This window comes from Sardina pilchardus, chromosome 15 (genome assembly GCF_963854185.1).
Source record: "Sardina pilchardus chromosome 15, fSarPil1.1, whole genome shotgun sequence".
Taxonomy (NCBI): Eukaryota; Metazoa; Chordata; class Actinopteri; order Clupeiformes; family Clupeidae; genus Sardina; species Sardina pilchardus.
In genome coordinates this window covers 23,173,214-23,190,154 of record NC_085008.1, presented here as the reverse complement: position 1 = coordinate 23,190,154, position 16,941 = coordinate 23,173,214, and the positions used below count along the sequence as shown (strand labels likewise).

The window sequence follows — 16,941 nt, the reverse complement described above, 5'->3', positions numbered from 1 at the left end:
CATGCGGCGCGTTGGGGGTCCCGTTGCGCTCCGCTCCGTTGCGCTGGCTAAAGTGCTGGTGTGTGAGCGGGTCCCTGAGCTCTGGCGTGCTGCAGCTACTGCTGCCCCAGTGCGCCCCCCGCTGGAAGAACTCCAGGTACTCGCGGGCGCGCAGCTGGTTCCCCTGCTCTCGCGTTCCTCGGCCTCCTCCCCGGCTGCCACTCTTAGGCCTTTCCTCTTCTTCTCTCTCTTCCTCCTCATCTTGCTCACTGCCCGCCTATGAAGGAAGGAAGTGAGACTCAGTCAGTCTGTCTATGATCAATGAACACACAGTCAGACAAGCCTCGTGTGACAGAAAAAGACTTACGTCTACTCATGTAGTGTCCCACAGGAGTATGCTAAGCTATGCTATGCTATGCTATGCTATGCTATGCTATGCTATGCTATGCTATGCTACGCTGTGCTATGCTCTGCTAAGCTACGCTGTGCTGTGCTATGCTATGCTCTGCTATGCTATGCTATTACTGTAACTCACAAGTTAAAACACAAGTTAAAAGAGACTAATCAAAGGACAGAATTATTATACATTTTGGTCTGGAGTAGGTTGGAGTGACAGTGAGGACAACTTCTACACGTGTTGATGTTGGGGTAAGCATATTGAAAAGGAAAGAAACTAGCTAAAAGACTATTGCATCAAATTAGCGTTGCAAAAAAAAAAATCAGCTGCCTTGAACTTTGTTTTCTAATAAATTTATGTTATGGTCCGTAATCTCAACCTTATTTGGTAATACCACCTCACCTTCACAATGACATAATCAAGGCTGGAGGTGAAGTTACAGAGGTAGAGTAACCAAGAGCTCCATAATTACTGGCATGGAGAAGGCATGGAGAAGCTCAATTCAAATACAGTGACAAGCCACAACACTACTAAATAGCAATATGAGGCCGCTCTTGTCCATTTTTGGACCAAATCATATAATCATGAGAGTCATGGCTGATAAAGGCTGGGGGTAAGAGAGAGGCTACAAAGCCACTCAAAGTGATTGAATCCATTTTACATTATCCTAATTAGAGTGGGGTTAAGAGACCAGGGATCAATGGGACATTAGCGGATTCTAAAACAAGTTGTTTGATATGCATGCCACAGTACGACCATCATGGTCTTCCTAAGCACAAGCCATCACTACAGCCAACAAGAAGACAAATAGGCTACTGAAATGTTTGTCCTTTGAGGAGCAGGCACTTGTACTGGAATCTTGAACCTCTACTTGTTCTTGAGTCTGTTCAAGAGAACGGATTCTAAAGCAGTTGAAGAGGCTCCAGGTGGTCTTGTGTCTTGTTAAGGCATGAATATTTGCTTTCCTCTTTTGGCAACTCTAAAGTAGGCTACCCAAGGGGGTAAGGCAGCATTCAGAAGGCGTACCCTCTCTGGGAGGCTCTGAGGCTAATGGCTTCACCTGGAGATAGCATTCCATTGACCCCCAATCATTTTGGCGTTACTTTTACAGCAAATAACTTTACATCTGAAGCGTTTGACGTTGCATGTTATCACTCAACTGACACTGAGGATGTTCAGCACAATAAGGCTTCACCTGGAAAAGGGCTTCAAATTGACTTCACTTGTCTCTATCGAGGTCTGTGGCTCTGTCCATTTCATTTATTGTCTCTGAGGCTACCTTTAAAAAGCAGGCTACCTTTAAAAAGACCTCCTACTCTTCCTATCTTTACCAAAGAAAGAGGTTGGGCCAGCCATAAAAAGTGCACCTTTAAACAACAGGACACCATGAAATCAAACCAACATGATTTTATCTGGACACTGCACAATGCTTTGTGGCAATGCTAATTTGAATGGTGTGAAGTAACATTTCCAATCATTTGACAGATGTGAATTGCAAAGGACCCCTTAGGGTACCAATAAACACAACTTCACAAACACTATGAGACTACCGGAAGAAGGCAAGGTATGGTCAAAACCTAATCAAAGGAGATCGTAGTAGAGGGAGGAGGAGGAAGGAAGTCGAAGAAAGGAAGTTCATGTTCAGTGTTGGGTTGTTACTAGATGTTGAAGATGAGATGACCATGATGATGAGCCTTCACAAGAGCACCTAAGTAAGTGGGACCACACCCAGTAATCACTTTGTATAGGTTAGCATGAGAGACTTTAAATTAAATGGGGGCAGCTAATGCTAGCCAGTGGAGCTCTATGAACAGTGAGATATTGTGTCCTTTTTGTTTGACACGCTGCTGTTACATGACTATGATAGAGCGACTTCATATATGCATTATATTACCAGGGCCATCGTCCCTGGAGCGACTCAGGGTTAAGAGCCTTGCTCAAGGACACAATGTTGGGAGGTGGGAATTGAACCTACAACTTTTTGGGCGACTGCAGGCTATGCTAGCCCAGCTCCTGAGACACTATAGAGGGTTAAAGGGTCTTTGTAATAAAGTAATAAAGGATCTTTGACTACGCTACCACCGCTCCACATGACCTATTGATGACCTATTTGTGTTTGCATTAGTGCTCCTACAGGCTAGTGTTACATTATATGTACTTTGCATACCAGTCTGATGGACATCTACATAAAGCCGTGCATGGCACCTCAGATCACAAAAGTGATCACCTGGACCAGGCAGACCTTTTTGCTCTTGTTTACAAATAGGAAAAAAGTCTTAACATTAGCCCTGGGATCATTCTGTAATATTAGGTTCTAAGCGACTGTTTCATTCTCATCAATCTCAACCTGAGCATAATATAATTTGTCGAGGAATCTTACTGGAACCGTCACCCTTTGACATCTGACATTTCAGGTGACGCTAACCTTTGGCTGACCTGTCTCACTGAGACAAAGCTGTTCATGACTTGTAATGCTGCCAATCCAACAGCCATAGCAAGTTTCTAAACGCATTCCTGCCAGACCAGTACACGCAGGCCCGTTCTTCCAACAAAGTAGTGAGATCCAGTTGGGCCTAATGTCTCTGCAAGGCTACTGATATAGACCTACAGATCAACAAATCCATTGAATTGTCAGTCAAACTGTATATCACTCACCACATAAAGTGTGAAGGACTAAATCAATACTGTCTAACAGAGTTTGTGGAGAAGATATGATAATGACAAAGCATTGGGCTAATGTGAATGTGAGAGATTCTCCAACGACGCAGCAAAAATGAAACAACTGTTTAAGTAATTGATAAGATGATTAGATGATAAACAGCCTCCTTCAAACCCATTTCCAAATATCAAAAAGGTAGATTTTTTTTAATCTTGTCTTTATCTGATCTTGTAGTAAATAAAAAAACATAGACTTGGATAAATTATGATGCATCAATATCATTTTAGAATCAGATCGTTACCATTTGAATCGTAATCAAATCCAATCAGGAAGTCACTGAAAATGCATACCTACTGTTTATAACTTTTCATAAAATCCAGTAGTGACCTCTTACTGAAAACCCTTAACCCTAACATAACATCCATTACCTGTGCCTCCCTGTGTATTACATTTTAAGGCATTACACCAGAACTATCGAGATTATGACCAGGGCATCACATTATCTGGGAAAAAACCCTCAACAATCCAATTATCCAATCTCTTCCAATGAAAACCATTTCCTGGAATACAAACATATCTTACTAGAAAGTGCTGCAGCTAAGTGCACCATACAGTAGAATACTAAAAATGTTCCTTCAGAAAATATTACAGAACACACAACTAATAGTTTTCAGAACATAGTTCATGGAAAAGGCCTGACACGGAGACAGATTGAGTAACATTGTGAAAGGAACCTAATCCACCATCTTGATCAGCTTGAAGTTGAGGCTACTCTCTACTGGTTTTTAGATGATTAAACTACTGCAAAGCTGGTCAAGCATGAGTCAAGCTGGTCTACTCTTAGTGAAGGCATCTGTTGTAGAGCAGTGTACCATGGCTGCTTGCATAATATTATAATGGTGTGTCTGAAGGTTCTTCTGTCTGTGTCTGTGCGTGTGAATTAGCCGTTTTTGTGTTTTTCCTTTTTTTTTTTTTTGAGGGATTATTATTATGGGGTTTAATGGTATGACCTCACTAATCTTAGTTATATGACTTAGTGGTATTAGCAACAGAGGTTGTGCCTCTAAGTGTGCCTGTTTGTGTATAGGTGTGTATATGTCTGCATGCCTGTGTGTGTGTGTGTGTGTGTGTGTGTGTGTGTGTGTCTGTGTGTGTGTGTGTGTGTGTGTATGTAATGTATGTTTTCATGTGCACGTATATTTACGTATGTGTGTGTGGGTTATCTGTGAGCGTTGTGCGTACCGGCGGGGAGAGCACTTTGGTGTCCAGCAGGTGCGTGCAGACATCTTGGACGGGCGAGATCTCCAGCAGGCGCGCGGCGCTCAGGATGTCGGCCACGCTGGTGTGGCTGACGGTCAGCGTGGCCGTGTAGGCGAAGTCCAGCAGCGCCGCCAGCGCCTCGGCGCGCACGAAGTCGAGGGCGTAGACGCTCTGGTGGTTGGCGGCCAGGCCGGAGGTGAAGAGCTTGTGGAAGTAGGCGCTGCAGGAGGCCAGGACGGAGCGGTGCGCGTGGAACTCCTGCTCCTGCACCACCAGCAGCACGTCGCACAGCAGGCCGCTCTGCCGCTGCTTGTTGAGGCCGCCCAGCACGTCGGCGCTGTGCTCGGGGAACGGGATGCCCACCGGGCCCTCCTCCACCACCGCCGCGTCCCCGGAGCCGCCGTAGCCGCCCGAGCTGCCGCAGCTGCCGCCGCCGCTGCCGCCGCCGCCACCACCGGCGCCGCTGTTACGCGACCGCGCATGGCGGCTCCCCCGCCCGCCGGCCCCCGACGACATCTTCCACCAGCCTGCCGCCGAGCCGCCAATCACAGGCCCCGCCCGCGCTTCCGTCCTGCCGTCTGTCCGTCTGCCTGTCTGAAGAAGAGAGAGAGAGAGAGAAAGAGAGAAAGAGAGAGAGAATTTTAAAAAGCCTTTATTACATTCTTGACACAAAGTACTACACGCTCAGTTTGTCATAATGTACAGTCAAAAATAAATAAAAGAGAGAGAGAGAGACAGAGAGAGAGAGAGAGAGAGAGAGAGAAAGGAATCATGTGAGAACTATGGTCATAAATCACGCAAACACAAAACACAACCAAACTGAGGAGAGAAACTGAGGAAGAAGACAACTGCCAAACCGAAACATTCTTACAGAGAGAAAGAGTGAAGCCGGGAACAAATGTCAGCCCAAATGCCCTTGTTTACATTCACATCCAGACAGATGCTGGCTAGAGCTTTGCAGGGCTCACCTGAAACGTTCAAAGTGAAATATACTGGCATTGTTGAAAAACAATCACTGCCAAATAGTGTGGCCTAATGACAGAAAAATGGTTTCCTAAAGTTCAGATACATACAGGATAGTATTTGTCTTTACTAAACGCAATTTGAATCTGCACCGATAACCATACAGTAATCTCCCGCATATAAGCCGCATTGTGTATATTTTCAATTCAATTCTTTATTTATCACAGACACTAGTACATGTCCATAGCAGAGTATAAAAAAAACAGACAGAATAAATAATTTTAAAAACAAGAAGACAAAGAGACAAAAACAAAAACAAAAACAAAAAAAACAACAACAATAAAACAAGACAAACAAAACCATCAAGACAACAATACAACAAGCCATCAAGACAACAAGACAAAACCACCCATCAAACATATAGGCTTTCTCTCCAATGCCTCCTAAGCTTAGAGGAGTACCTCAAGGAGCTCTTAGCTGGGTTCACTAGAGCTTCAATAATGCTATTGTGTGAGAGATCCAGGCGGCACATGAATTTGTACATTAAATTTCTAAGGACTGCCTCACAGGTTGGCACATTGGAGTGGACAAACAAGTAGCTGGCACTAAACCATCTAGGTAGCTGCATCAGCAATCTCATAGTGTCATTATAGGCAACTTTAAGCTTCTGCAGACTGCTTTTCTTATATCTACACCATAGATGAGAAGTATACATAGGTGTACAAAAGGCTTTAAACAAAGAGCATTTGACATTAGAAGAGCACATACTGAACTTGCGTAGTAACATGTTAGCCTGGGCATATAATTTGCGGCGTTGACGATATATATCTTGATCATCACTAAGATCATCTGAGATTATATGACCCAGATACTTTACATCCTTACACACCACAAGTGGGCAATTACACAGATAGAAAACAGGGAAAGTCAATTTTTTATCCTCTCTGCTTCTGACTATCATGACATTGCTCTTTTTCGCATTAAATTTAATGTCATACTCAAGGCCATATTGTGTGCATACTTTAAGTAGTTGCTGCAAGCCAGCACTGCATGGACTAACAATGGCCAAATCGTCTGCATACACAAGATGGTTAATGAGAGAGCTACCAATGAGGCAGCCAGTAGTACACAGACTCAGTTGGATTGACAGATCATTCATATATACATTAAATAGAGCCGGGGATAATAAACCCCCTTGACGAACACCATTTGATACATAGAATGGGGAGGATATTCCACAGCCCCATTTGACCCTCATTGTCTGGTGACTGTACCAGTATACTAGCATCCTGATAATGACCTTTGGTACCCCTCTCTGCAGTAATTTAATAAATAATTTTCCATGGTTGACCCTATCAAACGCCTTGGAGGCATCTAAAAAACACATAAATACGGTCGAATTCTGATCCACATATTTTGCAACCATTTCCTTTAAAGCAAATATACACATATCTGTGCCATGTTTCCTTTTAAAGCCAAACTGATTATGTGATGTTAGTAGAAACGTATCAAGCCTGGTAATGAGGACGCGTTCCAAAACTTTGGATGGAATACTAGAAAGTGCAATTGGTCTGTAGTTGTCAATGCTATTCAGTTTCCCGGCTTTATCTTTTAGGACTGGAACGAGCAATATGGAGAGAAGTGAATCAGGTAGCACTCCATGGATAAGGAGCCCAGTAAAGCACATTGATAATAAAGGACAGAGTTTCTGACTCCCATACTTCAAGTGTTCTGCATAGATATGGTCCATGCCACACGCCTTGTTATCATCTAGCATTGAGATTGCATCTAAAATTTCATCAGGTCTAATTACAAAATTCTCATTTGGTTCAATGTCATTTACAACAAAGGGTTCATTCTTAATACAGTTAAACAGTTCTTGATAATGTTCTCGCCACTTCTCAGCTATTTTCTCAGTACCAGACACTCCCTCTATATCAGAGGGGAGGGAGGTTTTACAGTATAAGCCGCGGGACAGTGTTATATGCAAGTTAAAAGAAACAAAACCATATTAGCACCATATTAACTGCCTCCTTGTTTTAACCTCACAACTGAAGATATTTTGCAAAATCGATGTATAAGCCGCGGCTAATAGTCGGGAAAATACGGTATACACAGCATCCATACAACCATATGACTGGACAAACAAATAATAACATTAAGAGATATCAGAATGGGCTGGGCAGATTACAAAAGTGCCTATTGCTACTGGGAAACTATTGGGAGGGCAGTGCTGGTGCTGGTGCCGCTAATTCATGGTGAAGGATAAGCTATTATAGGAGCAGCCGCTTTTAAGTTCAGGTTTGGGTCAGGCCAGCGAGCGAGTGCAGTGTGAGAGAGTGTGTTAATCTCTTAACTTCTGGTATGTCAGTCTGGTCTACGGCTCCTTTGTTGCGGCAAATATTCCAGCCAAGGCCTGAATTTTATTACGTGCCCATCTCTTGGGTGGGGGGCTGGGGGGCTGGGGGGCTGGGGGGGAGGTGGGGGGGCTGAGGGTTTGTGTACTTGACCAAAATACATATACAGTTATTTCAACAGAGCAGCAGAATTATGCTAAGGAAGAATAACATCAGCAGTGTTTATTTGATCGTCGCAGTTCAATAGAAACCAGTCAATGGCTGACAGCAGCGATAGGATTGAGAAAACGTTCAGGCTGTAGTCCAGCCTGTGCAAACAGAGAGGACCTGGGAGCTGCGGGCTGAGCCCCAAACATAAAAAGTCTACCACAAGACACCCCCGGGGCGCACGGTGCCTTAGCAAACACTTTGCATAGTGTCACTCTAACGACATTATAACAGAGTATCACCTAACAACATTATTTCCTCGTGGCCTATGTCAAACCCACGTGAGGCACAACATTGTTTATGTATATTTTTTTTCCTTTCGCCACGCCGGGAGGACTCTCTGTGTGACCTGGCTGTCTGGCCTACTGTGTGTGTGTGTGTGTGTGTGTGTGTGTGTGTGTGTGTGTGTGTGTGTGTGTGTGTGTGTGTGTGCTGTGCCTGGGCGCTGGTGAAGTGTGGAAGGGGAGGTGCTCTGGGGCAAACTTCTGGAGCGCTAACGTTAGCGTTAGCGTGTGGCTGCGAGGGGGAGTGAAGGGCAACCCAGCACGGCTCGGAGCGGCGCAGCTCGGCAGACTGGGGGGTGGGCAAAGTGGGGGGGGGGGGCATGGGGGGGTCAGAGTGAGAGCACAGAGGAGAGCAGAGGAGAAGAGAAGAGTGGAGGGAGAGCTCTGGGTGTGGGGCTGTGCAGCATGTGCACTCTGTGTTGTGTCAGTTGACTGCTGGGGAAGGGGGAGAGAGAGAGAGAGAGAGAGAACGAGCGAGAGAGCGAGAGAGCGAGAGGGAGGGAGGGAGGGGAAGGGTGAGGGAGTTTGGGGAGGGGTGGCCGAGGGCGAGAGGGGGGCTGCCTGCACGAGAGACTATAGTGGAAAAAACCCACTGGAGGAGGAGGAGGAGGAGGAGTAGGACACGCGCAGCCTGCGAGGGAACAGTATTAAAAGGGAGGTTGTCAATCCGGTCTGAGCCGGTTACCCCACCCTGCGCCCTGTGCCAAGTTTCAGGAAAGGCTGTCCCCTTGCTCACGTGTGGGGGGTGGGGGGTGGGGGGATTAAAATGATCGACTGCAGCCCGAGCAAGGGGGAGGGGGGCTCTGAGAAGCAAACCCTCCCCGATTTGTCCGTTCACTCACTCACTCACTCACACACACAGGCACGCATGCACGCACGCACAAACACACACACACCCACACACACACTCAAACACGGAAGGCAAACAGCTTCGCTCCCACCCCCCCTCCACCACCACCACCACCACCATCACCACCACCCCCCGGCTCCCATCTGCCAGAGAGACCCAGCAGGGGGTTGAGGCCTGGGGGATTATGCTCTATAAGAGCAATGCATTCAAATGACATTCCTCCAGACCAAGCCCCTTGGTATGTACGCCAGACCTGCTCGACCTGGGAGCTCGCGCGCTCGCTCTCACACACACCTTTTTTCGCCATAAACTGGCAGCCCGGCTTCCCACACACAACTGGCACCATTTCAATGTGAACCCGAGGATTAGGTAAAACAACAGATACAAAAAAAAAATACTGGTTTGGTTGGCCCCCTTTTGCTAGCCACTAACTCATCTGCTAACTCAAGAGGGAACTGTCCTAAGCCTAGCAGCAGTGCATTGAAATGAATGCGTTGTTATAGGAAAGACTGAAAAGGTGTGAAAAGGGCCGGGAAGGCTGACAAGGCACATTCTGACTGTGCCACACCTGTATCAGACAATTCCACATGTCCTCCCCTGAGCAAATAAACCATGCCGACAGGTATATGTGTGGGCACGAACGGCTGTTGGGTAGAGCCGCTCACACACACACACACACACACACACACACACACACACACATGCAGTGTCCCTCAAGCCTCTGTGCCATGTCAATGGGTATTTCAGCTCTGTATAGCTTTACTGTTGAGACACACACACACACACACACACACACACACACACATACATACACAGTGCAGGGGCCCTGATAAAGCCACCAGAGCGAGGGCCTAATTTCACTATCCACCTCTCATTTGACTATCTATGAGGCAGGGGAGAGGCAGGGGGCTAACTGACAAGTCCTTGTTATGTGCAGAGAGACAGAGAGAGAGAGGGATAGAGAGCGAGAGAGGGAGGGAGGGAGGGTGAGAGGGAAGAGTTCACTGAGGGCAAAGTCTTTAAGATCTCGAGAGAGCGGCTCATCTGTGTAGCATTCTCTCAAGCCTGCCGTTTTACCTGAATACTCCCAACGCACAAGGCGGCCAAACTGACTCAGGACCTGTCTACTTTTACTTTATTTACTTTCTGGTTTTCTCCCCCCAAGTTTGAACAGGAGGAGAGAGAAATAATAGAATAGTTGTCTTGTCAGTCATCAGTGTTACAGGTGCGTGTATGGGAGCCTGTCCCAGAATAACCCAGCAAGCGCAAAAAAAGAGAGAGAGAGAGAGAGAGAGAGAGAGAGAGAGAAAGAGAGAGAGAGAGAGAAAGAAAGAGAGAGAGAGAGGAAACACCGCAAACAAACCTGATCCTAACACCTCCTCTTGCCTCCAAACATTCCCTATTACTTATTCATGGCTGCGGGTGACGGGGCCCATGACGTGCCCCCGATGTCTCGTTTCAAGGCCTCTCGCATGGCACACGGCAGCACACAGCGTCCGTCGCTGCACGGGGCTGCTGCTATCCGCCGGGCAAGGCAAGCCACTGCTTTGCAAGTCAAACCACAAGCCAGATCTGACCCCCACCACGCCTCCTTCACACTGGCCCTATAATCAGCACCCAGCACCCCCTACTCCGTCAACATCCACCCCCCACCAGCAAACGTCAAGAGCAGGTACACAGATTAGATTTCAGGGATGATCGGCCCTGTTCACCCAAAGCTGAGTATCCAGCTACTGGTTCTCCTCCAGCCAAGAGTAAGAGAGATCTTTTTTTTTTACATTGCCTCAAGCATGTAAACAAGCATGTATTATTTCAGCCTGATGCGAGGTGGTCTGGCTTGCTCCCCGCTGAAGGTAGCTATCAGCTGGACATGATTTGGCAGGGAAAGGCTGCCAAAAAGCATTATGTTTTTATCAGACGCGACATATCAGCTCTCTCGGAGAGAAAAAGAAGGATATCTAAGAATGCAGCGTTCCAGTCGGGCCCGCGCCACATTCCTGGAGCACGCCGGCTCATGACATCAACAAAAACAACTCTTGCAGCCTCACAGCCAGCAGCCCTGTCAGAGGGGCCTGCCTCTGTCTGAACTGTTTTTTTGTGACTGTTTGTTTGTTTGTTTGTTTGTTTGTTTGGTGTGTATGTTTTTGTTTACTGCTATTTACCATAACTGTGTGCTTATTTTCTGAACAGTTTCTAGCGGAGATGGAAGAGTGGGGGGGCTGTAGGAAAGATAAAGATAGAGTGAAAAAGAGAGAGAGAGAGAGAGAGAGAGAGAGAGAGAGAGAAAGCAAGAAAGAAGGAGAGAGCAGGAAGGATTAGAAAGCTCACTGTATGCCTACTGTATATGTCAGCTTTCGAGGGCGCAAAGCCCTGAAACACGACGTAGCGGGAGGCTACGACGTGCCGGCAGGGGGGTGTTCCCCAGCCCGGGAGTCCTGAGAGCGTGCCTGCGATTAACAGCCGCCACGGCCCAGAGGGAGAGGGAGGGGGCCGAGGGGCAGGGCAGGGGAGGGGAGGGGAGGGGAGGGGGATCACTAGCCAGGGGTCAGCAGGGTTCAAGGTCAAGGCCCAGCGGATATTACAGGATAATCGGAAACGCTATGGAGAAAAGGGATGGAGGAGGAGGAGGAGGAGGAGGAGGGGGAGGGGGAGGGGGAGGGGTGTGGGGAGGAGGGGGGTGTGGCGAGTTCCAAGAAGAACAGGATTTCAAGCAAGGCCCTGTGTGCATGTGCGTATGTGTGTGTGTGTGTGTGTGTGTGTGTGTGTGTGTGTGTGTGTGTGTGAGTGCGTGAGTCACTACTGCCAGCGCTGGTAGGAAGCCTGACTGGCCATACAGAGCGTAGGCAGGAAGTAGGGCGAGCAACTGATAAAACTAGAGTTGTGGGGCCCGGCCTGCCAAACTGGAGGGATGTCAGAAGGCTGCCAAAAATCAAGACTTCTCCGCACAATGCCCTGAAAGGTAGTGGGCGAGGCTGTTTAAAACAAACTCGCACCACCACTTCAGCCGAATCCAAGCCTGCGCATGACAAAAAAAAGAAAAAAAAAAAAGAAAAAAGAAAACCCACTCTACGAGACTTATAAAACCACCCTCAGCCCCACATAACCCTGGAGAGACTCAAGAGGGGGGGGAGGAAAAAAATCTTTATAATTTCAATTTCTTATGTCACGCTGGACAATAAAATTTTAGTGAGTCGAAGAAGTCGCCTTTATTATGGAAATCCAAAGGTCAAAGTTCTATCGCCACACATGCCAGTTGCATTGCTTGCCAAGAGCTGTAGATATAATGAGAGGCACAGCCTAGAGGCAGTAGCCCTCGCCTTTACACACGGCTACAGGCAAGCTATCAGAGAACAGGGAACAATCTATTAAATTAATACGCTGTGTTTCTTCAACACATTTACAGCAGTGACAGAACACATAAAATGTTTGCAAACCTATGTAATAGGCCTATTTTTTGGCTCTTGATGAACTGATACCAAATGTGGTGCAACAAAAATGATACTCTTTTAGCACCTGTTCCAAAGACCTTTCAAGTTTTGTGGCCAATTTGAATAGGGAGTTGAGAACTATCGTGACAGCTTTAAAAACCGTGGTGCATTTTTCTGCAGTGACATAACATTGCAGCACATCAGATGAAAATAAAAACACTACAATGAACAAACTGCAGACTGACACTGCAGACCATAAGAGAGTGGCCAACAAATTACAATATTCTTTCTGATTGGAAAACTTTTTGCACATGATCAAGTCAAGAAGCAAGACCCCCCCCCCCCCCCCCTCTCCACAGAGGACAACTGAAGGCCAACTTCAGTTTGTGCACTCATCCTTACGCTACGCCACAGTGGAAGACACCTTGGGAGTTTAAGTGTGAAAAGTAGAGGAAAGGTCTGCCACGCTGGCCAGCTCTCTCTCTCTCTTTCTCCTGCCCTGCCATGCCCTGCCCTGCCCTGCCCTGCCACCTCCATCAGTGCCACCTCTCACTCTGCAGACCCACGCCTGTTATACACACACACGCACGCACACACACACACACACACACACACATACACATATACACTCTCACACACACACACACACGCACACACACACAACCCCCAACCAAAGAGCACTTCCTGTGGTGTAACAGAACCCTCTCTGTTATCAGATGACCAGCTCGCCCAGACACTGCAGTGCGCTGCCCTCTGCCCAGCCCAACCCCTGCCTCGCTCAGCCCACACTGGCCCAGACGACAGACCCACCTCAACTCCCACTTCCTCCTCCTTCGCCCGACGACTCGCCCGGGCGGCGGGGGGGGGGGGGGGGGCGGGGGACGCAGACGCAATATCCAACCAACACCATCTCTGACGAGCATCTACCAGTCTCACCCACACACACACAAACACACCCCACAGACACTATACACACACACACACACACACACACACACACACACACACACACACACCACTGGGCGCTCAGTTAACATTGGGCCTGCCACTCTGCTCACTCACGTTCAGCAACTATTTACAAAGAAACAAAGAATTCCGCCTGATTCCAGGGCACGGTGTGGGAAAATAATGAGTGAAGCCGTCAGTCCCCCGGAGATAATGGAGCCTCCAAGAAAGCCTTTTAAATATGCAACGCGGGCATATAATAAGGGGCGCTCTCTGATTACCGCTGGATAAACCGCGTAGGGGACAGCACGACGTGAGGCTTTGCGAGAAAAATCTCATTCGAGTCGAGTCGCCCTGTTTAGTGTTTACATGACAAACCTGGAAGCCCACCCCGGCCCGGATCACCGGGTCCCTGAACGGAAACACAACACACACCCACAAGACAACACACACACAGAAGGTTGCCCGTCGGTGTGGGTGAGGGAGTTACAAGATTATTTTATTGCTGACGAGTGGAGCTCATTCTTAGTGGGTCGCGAGGACTTCAGTCTGGCCAGCCATGGTGGCTGACAGTGCAACTACAGGGCACATGGATCCAGCCTTCAGTGCCCCACACTCCTCTCATCCAATACATGTAAGCAGTTTACCACCCTCCACCACCAACCAACCAACCTCCACCAGCACCATCCCCAACGCCACGCCTGCACTTTCAAATACTACTCCACTTCCTCACTGGGCCGGTCCCAGTCACACCAGCTACCAAAAATTCCCCCAGTGACTTTGGCGGTTTGTCCGTGTGGTTTGTGCATGTAGTACTTCTTGTGGAAAGTCATAAAACACGTGTGCTATTTTGTTTTCATGGTTCCTCAAAGGCCTACACACGTTGAAAGATCTTTTGTACGACAAATTAGTTAACGACAGCCCTCTCCTAGGAAACTTTCTGGCAAATCCACTTCCTCGCAATGAATTAAACTCTCCAAACGGTACGCTAATTGAGTATGACTGATGTAACGCAAAAAACGGCAGACTCAGACACTTTCGATTCTCGCTTTCGTCTTCAAAGAATTTACAGTGGCTGCCTGCGTGTGGGTTTGCCAGGCAACGTTTCATAAACGTTGCCTCTCCGCATTCTTCTGTAGGTGCCACGACCCGAGTTGACCCTTACACTGCCATTAACTTGCCCTGTGTGTATGGTTAGGCTTTACATCGGGAGATAAAGACAGGCTTGGCCACTGACGGGGACCGGGAGGTCTGTGCACGCATTCACTCAGAGCCACAGACGTCACTCGTGTATAACAATAACAACACAAAAAACTCTCCCAACTCTCTCTCTCTCTCTGTCTGTCTCGCTTTCTCTGAACCAGCAGTCTTCAAAAACGGGTTCTGCAAGTACGAGGTGAGGAAAGGGAGGGCAAAAGCATATGTCCTTAAATACTTCACAATCACAATAGAAAAAATCATTCCAGTTTCCTGCAAAGTCTGTCAGTGTCAACATCAGACTCACACTATTGCTCCATATGCCCCACTGACTTAAACACACACACAGAGACACACACCCACACACAGAGACACACACACAGAGACACACACACACACACACACACACACACACACACACACACACACACACACACACACAGCCTCCCCAAAAACCCGCACACACAAAACACAAATACACACCCATACACAGTCCCCACCACAGAAAACACACACACACACACACACACACTTGTGATGTGCACTTGACATGTCATAAGACAGTGCTGATGAAGACTGTTTTGTGAGGGCAGGGAAGGGAAGTGGGAAGCCTTGGGAGGGGACAGCAAATAGGGGAAGGGGCGAGAAACAGTCAGAACAAGAGAAAGACACACAGAGAGAGAGAGAGAGAGAGAGAGAGAGACTACTGCGAGCTGACACGAGGCACAGCTATGGGAAAAAACGGCTGCCGCTTTCAAAGTCCATGCTGGCATTTGGAGTTGCCAGAAGTGCCACGGACGAGACCGGCACGGGGAAGTGAAACTGTCCGCTAGAGGTGCCGCCGCATTCTCTTGCCTCATACCAGTTCTGTGTCAAAACCACCAGGACCCATGGCACTGTATCACCCCCCTACACACACACACACACACACACACACACACGGCGCATAATACCAGCCAGATGTCATCAAGTCTGCTGACATCACGGACATTATACTTAACTTGACTGTGCTATACAGACAGAGAATGAGTTAAGGAACAGCCGAGACATTTTTAGGGAAACATCTGCTACTCTGGCTGCCTTCAGCGTACACACGCACGCGCACACACGCACACACACACACACACACACACACACACACACACACACACACACACACTCACACACACACACACACGTACACCTGAGCATGTCCAAAAAGTTGTGAGAAGCATCGACACCGACGTCTCCTGTCGTTTTTCAAAAGTACCTGCCACATCCAAGCACTTCTTCATTTCCTCCCCTCCACCTCATCTGCAAGTGGGTCAAGAGCTGAGAACTCGAATCAAGTCCTGTCCCCCTCCCAACACACACACACACACACACACACACACACACATACACACACACACAGCAGCGCCACCACTCCACACACTCCCCCTCACTCCCTCTCACAAAGACCCAGCGAGCTCTTCTCTATCTCTGCCTGTCCTCTGCCAGGCTGTCAGTACAAGAGAGAACAGTGTGTGTGTGTGTGTGTGTGTGTGTGTGTGTGTGCGTGCGAGCACTCTGTGTGTGTGCGTGTGTATGTGTGTGTGTATAGTTGCTCTTACCAGCTGCCCAGAAGTGTGCTTGCCTCCTCCAGCCCTAGTCGCTCTCCCCTTGCCTGCCTGCCTGCCTGCTTTGCCTGCCTGCCTGCCTCCGTGTCTGGGCAGGGCCCTGCCTCGGCACCAGAGCGATCGCGAGACAGGAAACTTCTTGAGTGGCCGTAGTTACACAGGCAAGCCCTTGCCTGATCCCACACAGGCAGGCAGACACCTACCACCTCCTCTCTGCCTCCCCGCCCTCCCCCCTCCCCTCTATTTTCAGCCCACTGCTGTGGCTTTGCTTCCTGCCACGCGATTGGCCTGACGGCTCCTCACTCACCACACCTCCCCGTCGGGATAGGCTGGCGGCTGTTCCCGTTCCTGCATGGCCAAGGGCAAGGCACTCTGGGATGTGGAGTCCTTGAGCGCTATCTGACCTGCTTGCCAGCCCGCCCGGGCGAACTACGAGTCCCAGCGCTCTCCCCCTTGCCACCCCCACATCTCCGAGCCTGCTTCAACGTAAGCACTCAGGGCTGAATTATACACTACAGTGTGTTGCTAGCAGGATGCCAGGTATTAAAAGTACAGACCAGCCATCAAACAGGGCCAAGCTCCGCAGGAAAAAAAAACCCACACCAGACCACTGGTTTCCCCCGAGTCACAAGCAAGCGATAGAATACAATTATATGACACAATGACCCGTTCTGCATTTTACGAAAAACTTCAGCATTCCTGACCTAAATACAGACTTTTTGGAAAGACTGAATAAGACGACACCAGCCGGACAGATCCCCCCGGAAAATAATCCAAATCAGCGCCGAATGGCAAGGGCTTGATGACAACTTTCCCT

The 16,941-nt window shown here is 48.3% G+C and overlaps 1 protein-coding gene across 1 annotated transcript in view; it reads right to left on the bottom strand.

Annotated features, from left to right (window-relative positions):
* Positions 1 to 16,277, bottom strand: part of zbtb7a (zinc finger and BTB domain containing 7a) — a gene marked incomplete at its 5' end in the record, with an annotated part of 24,401 nt that extends 8,124 nt beyond the window's left edge. Inside the window, 3 exons of the mRNA XM_062555307.1 lie at positions 1 to 256; positions 4,278 to 4,889; positions 16,119 to 16,277. The exon at positions 1 to 256 is cut by the window's left edge and continues 778 nt beyond it. Coding sequence (XP_062411291.1) covers positions 1 to 256; positions 4,278 to 4,889; positions 16,119 to 16,277 — 1,027 coding nt within the window. The remainder of the gene's footprint in view (positions 257 to 4,277; positions 4,890 to 16,118) is intronic.
* Between the last annotated feature and the right edge of the window lie 664 nt (positions 16,278 to 16,941).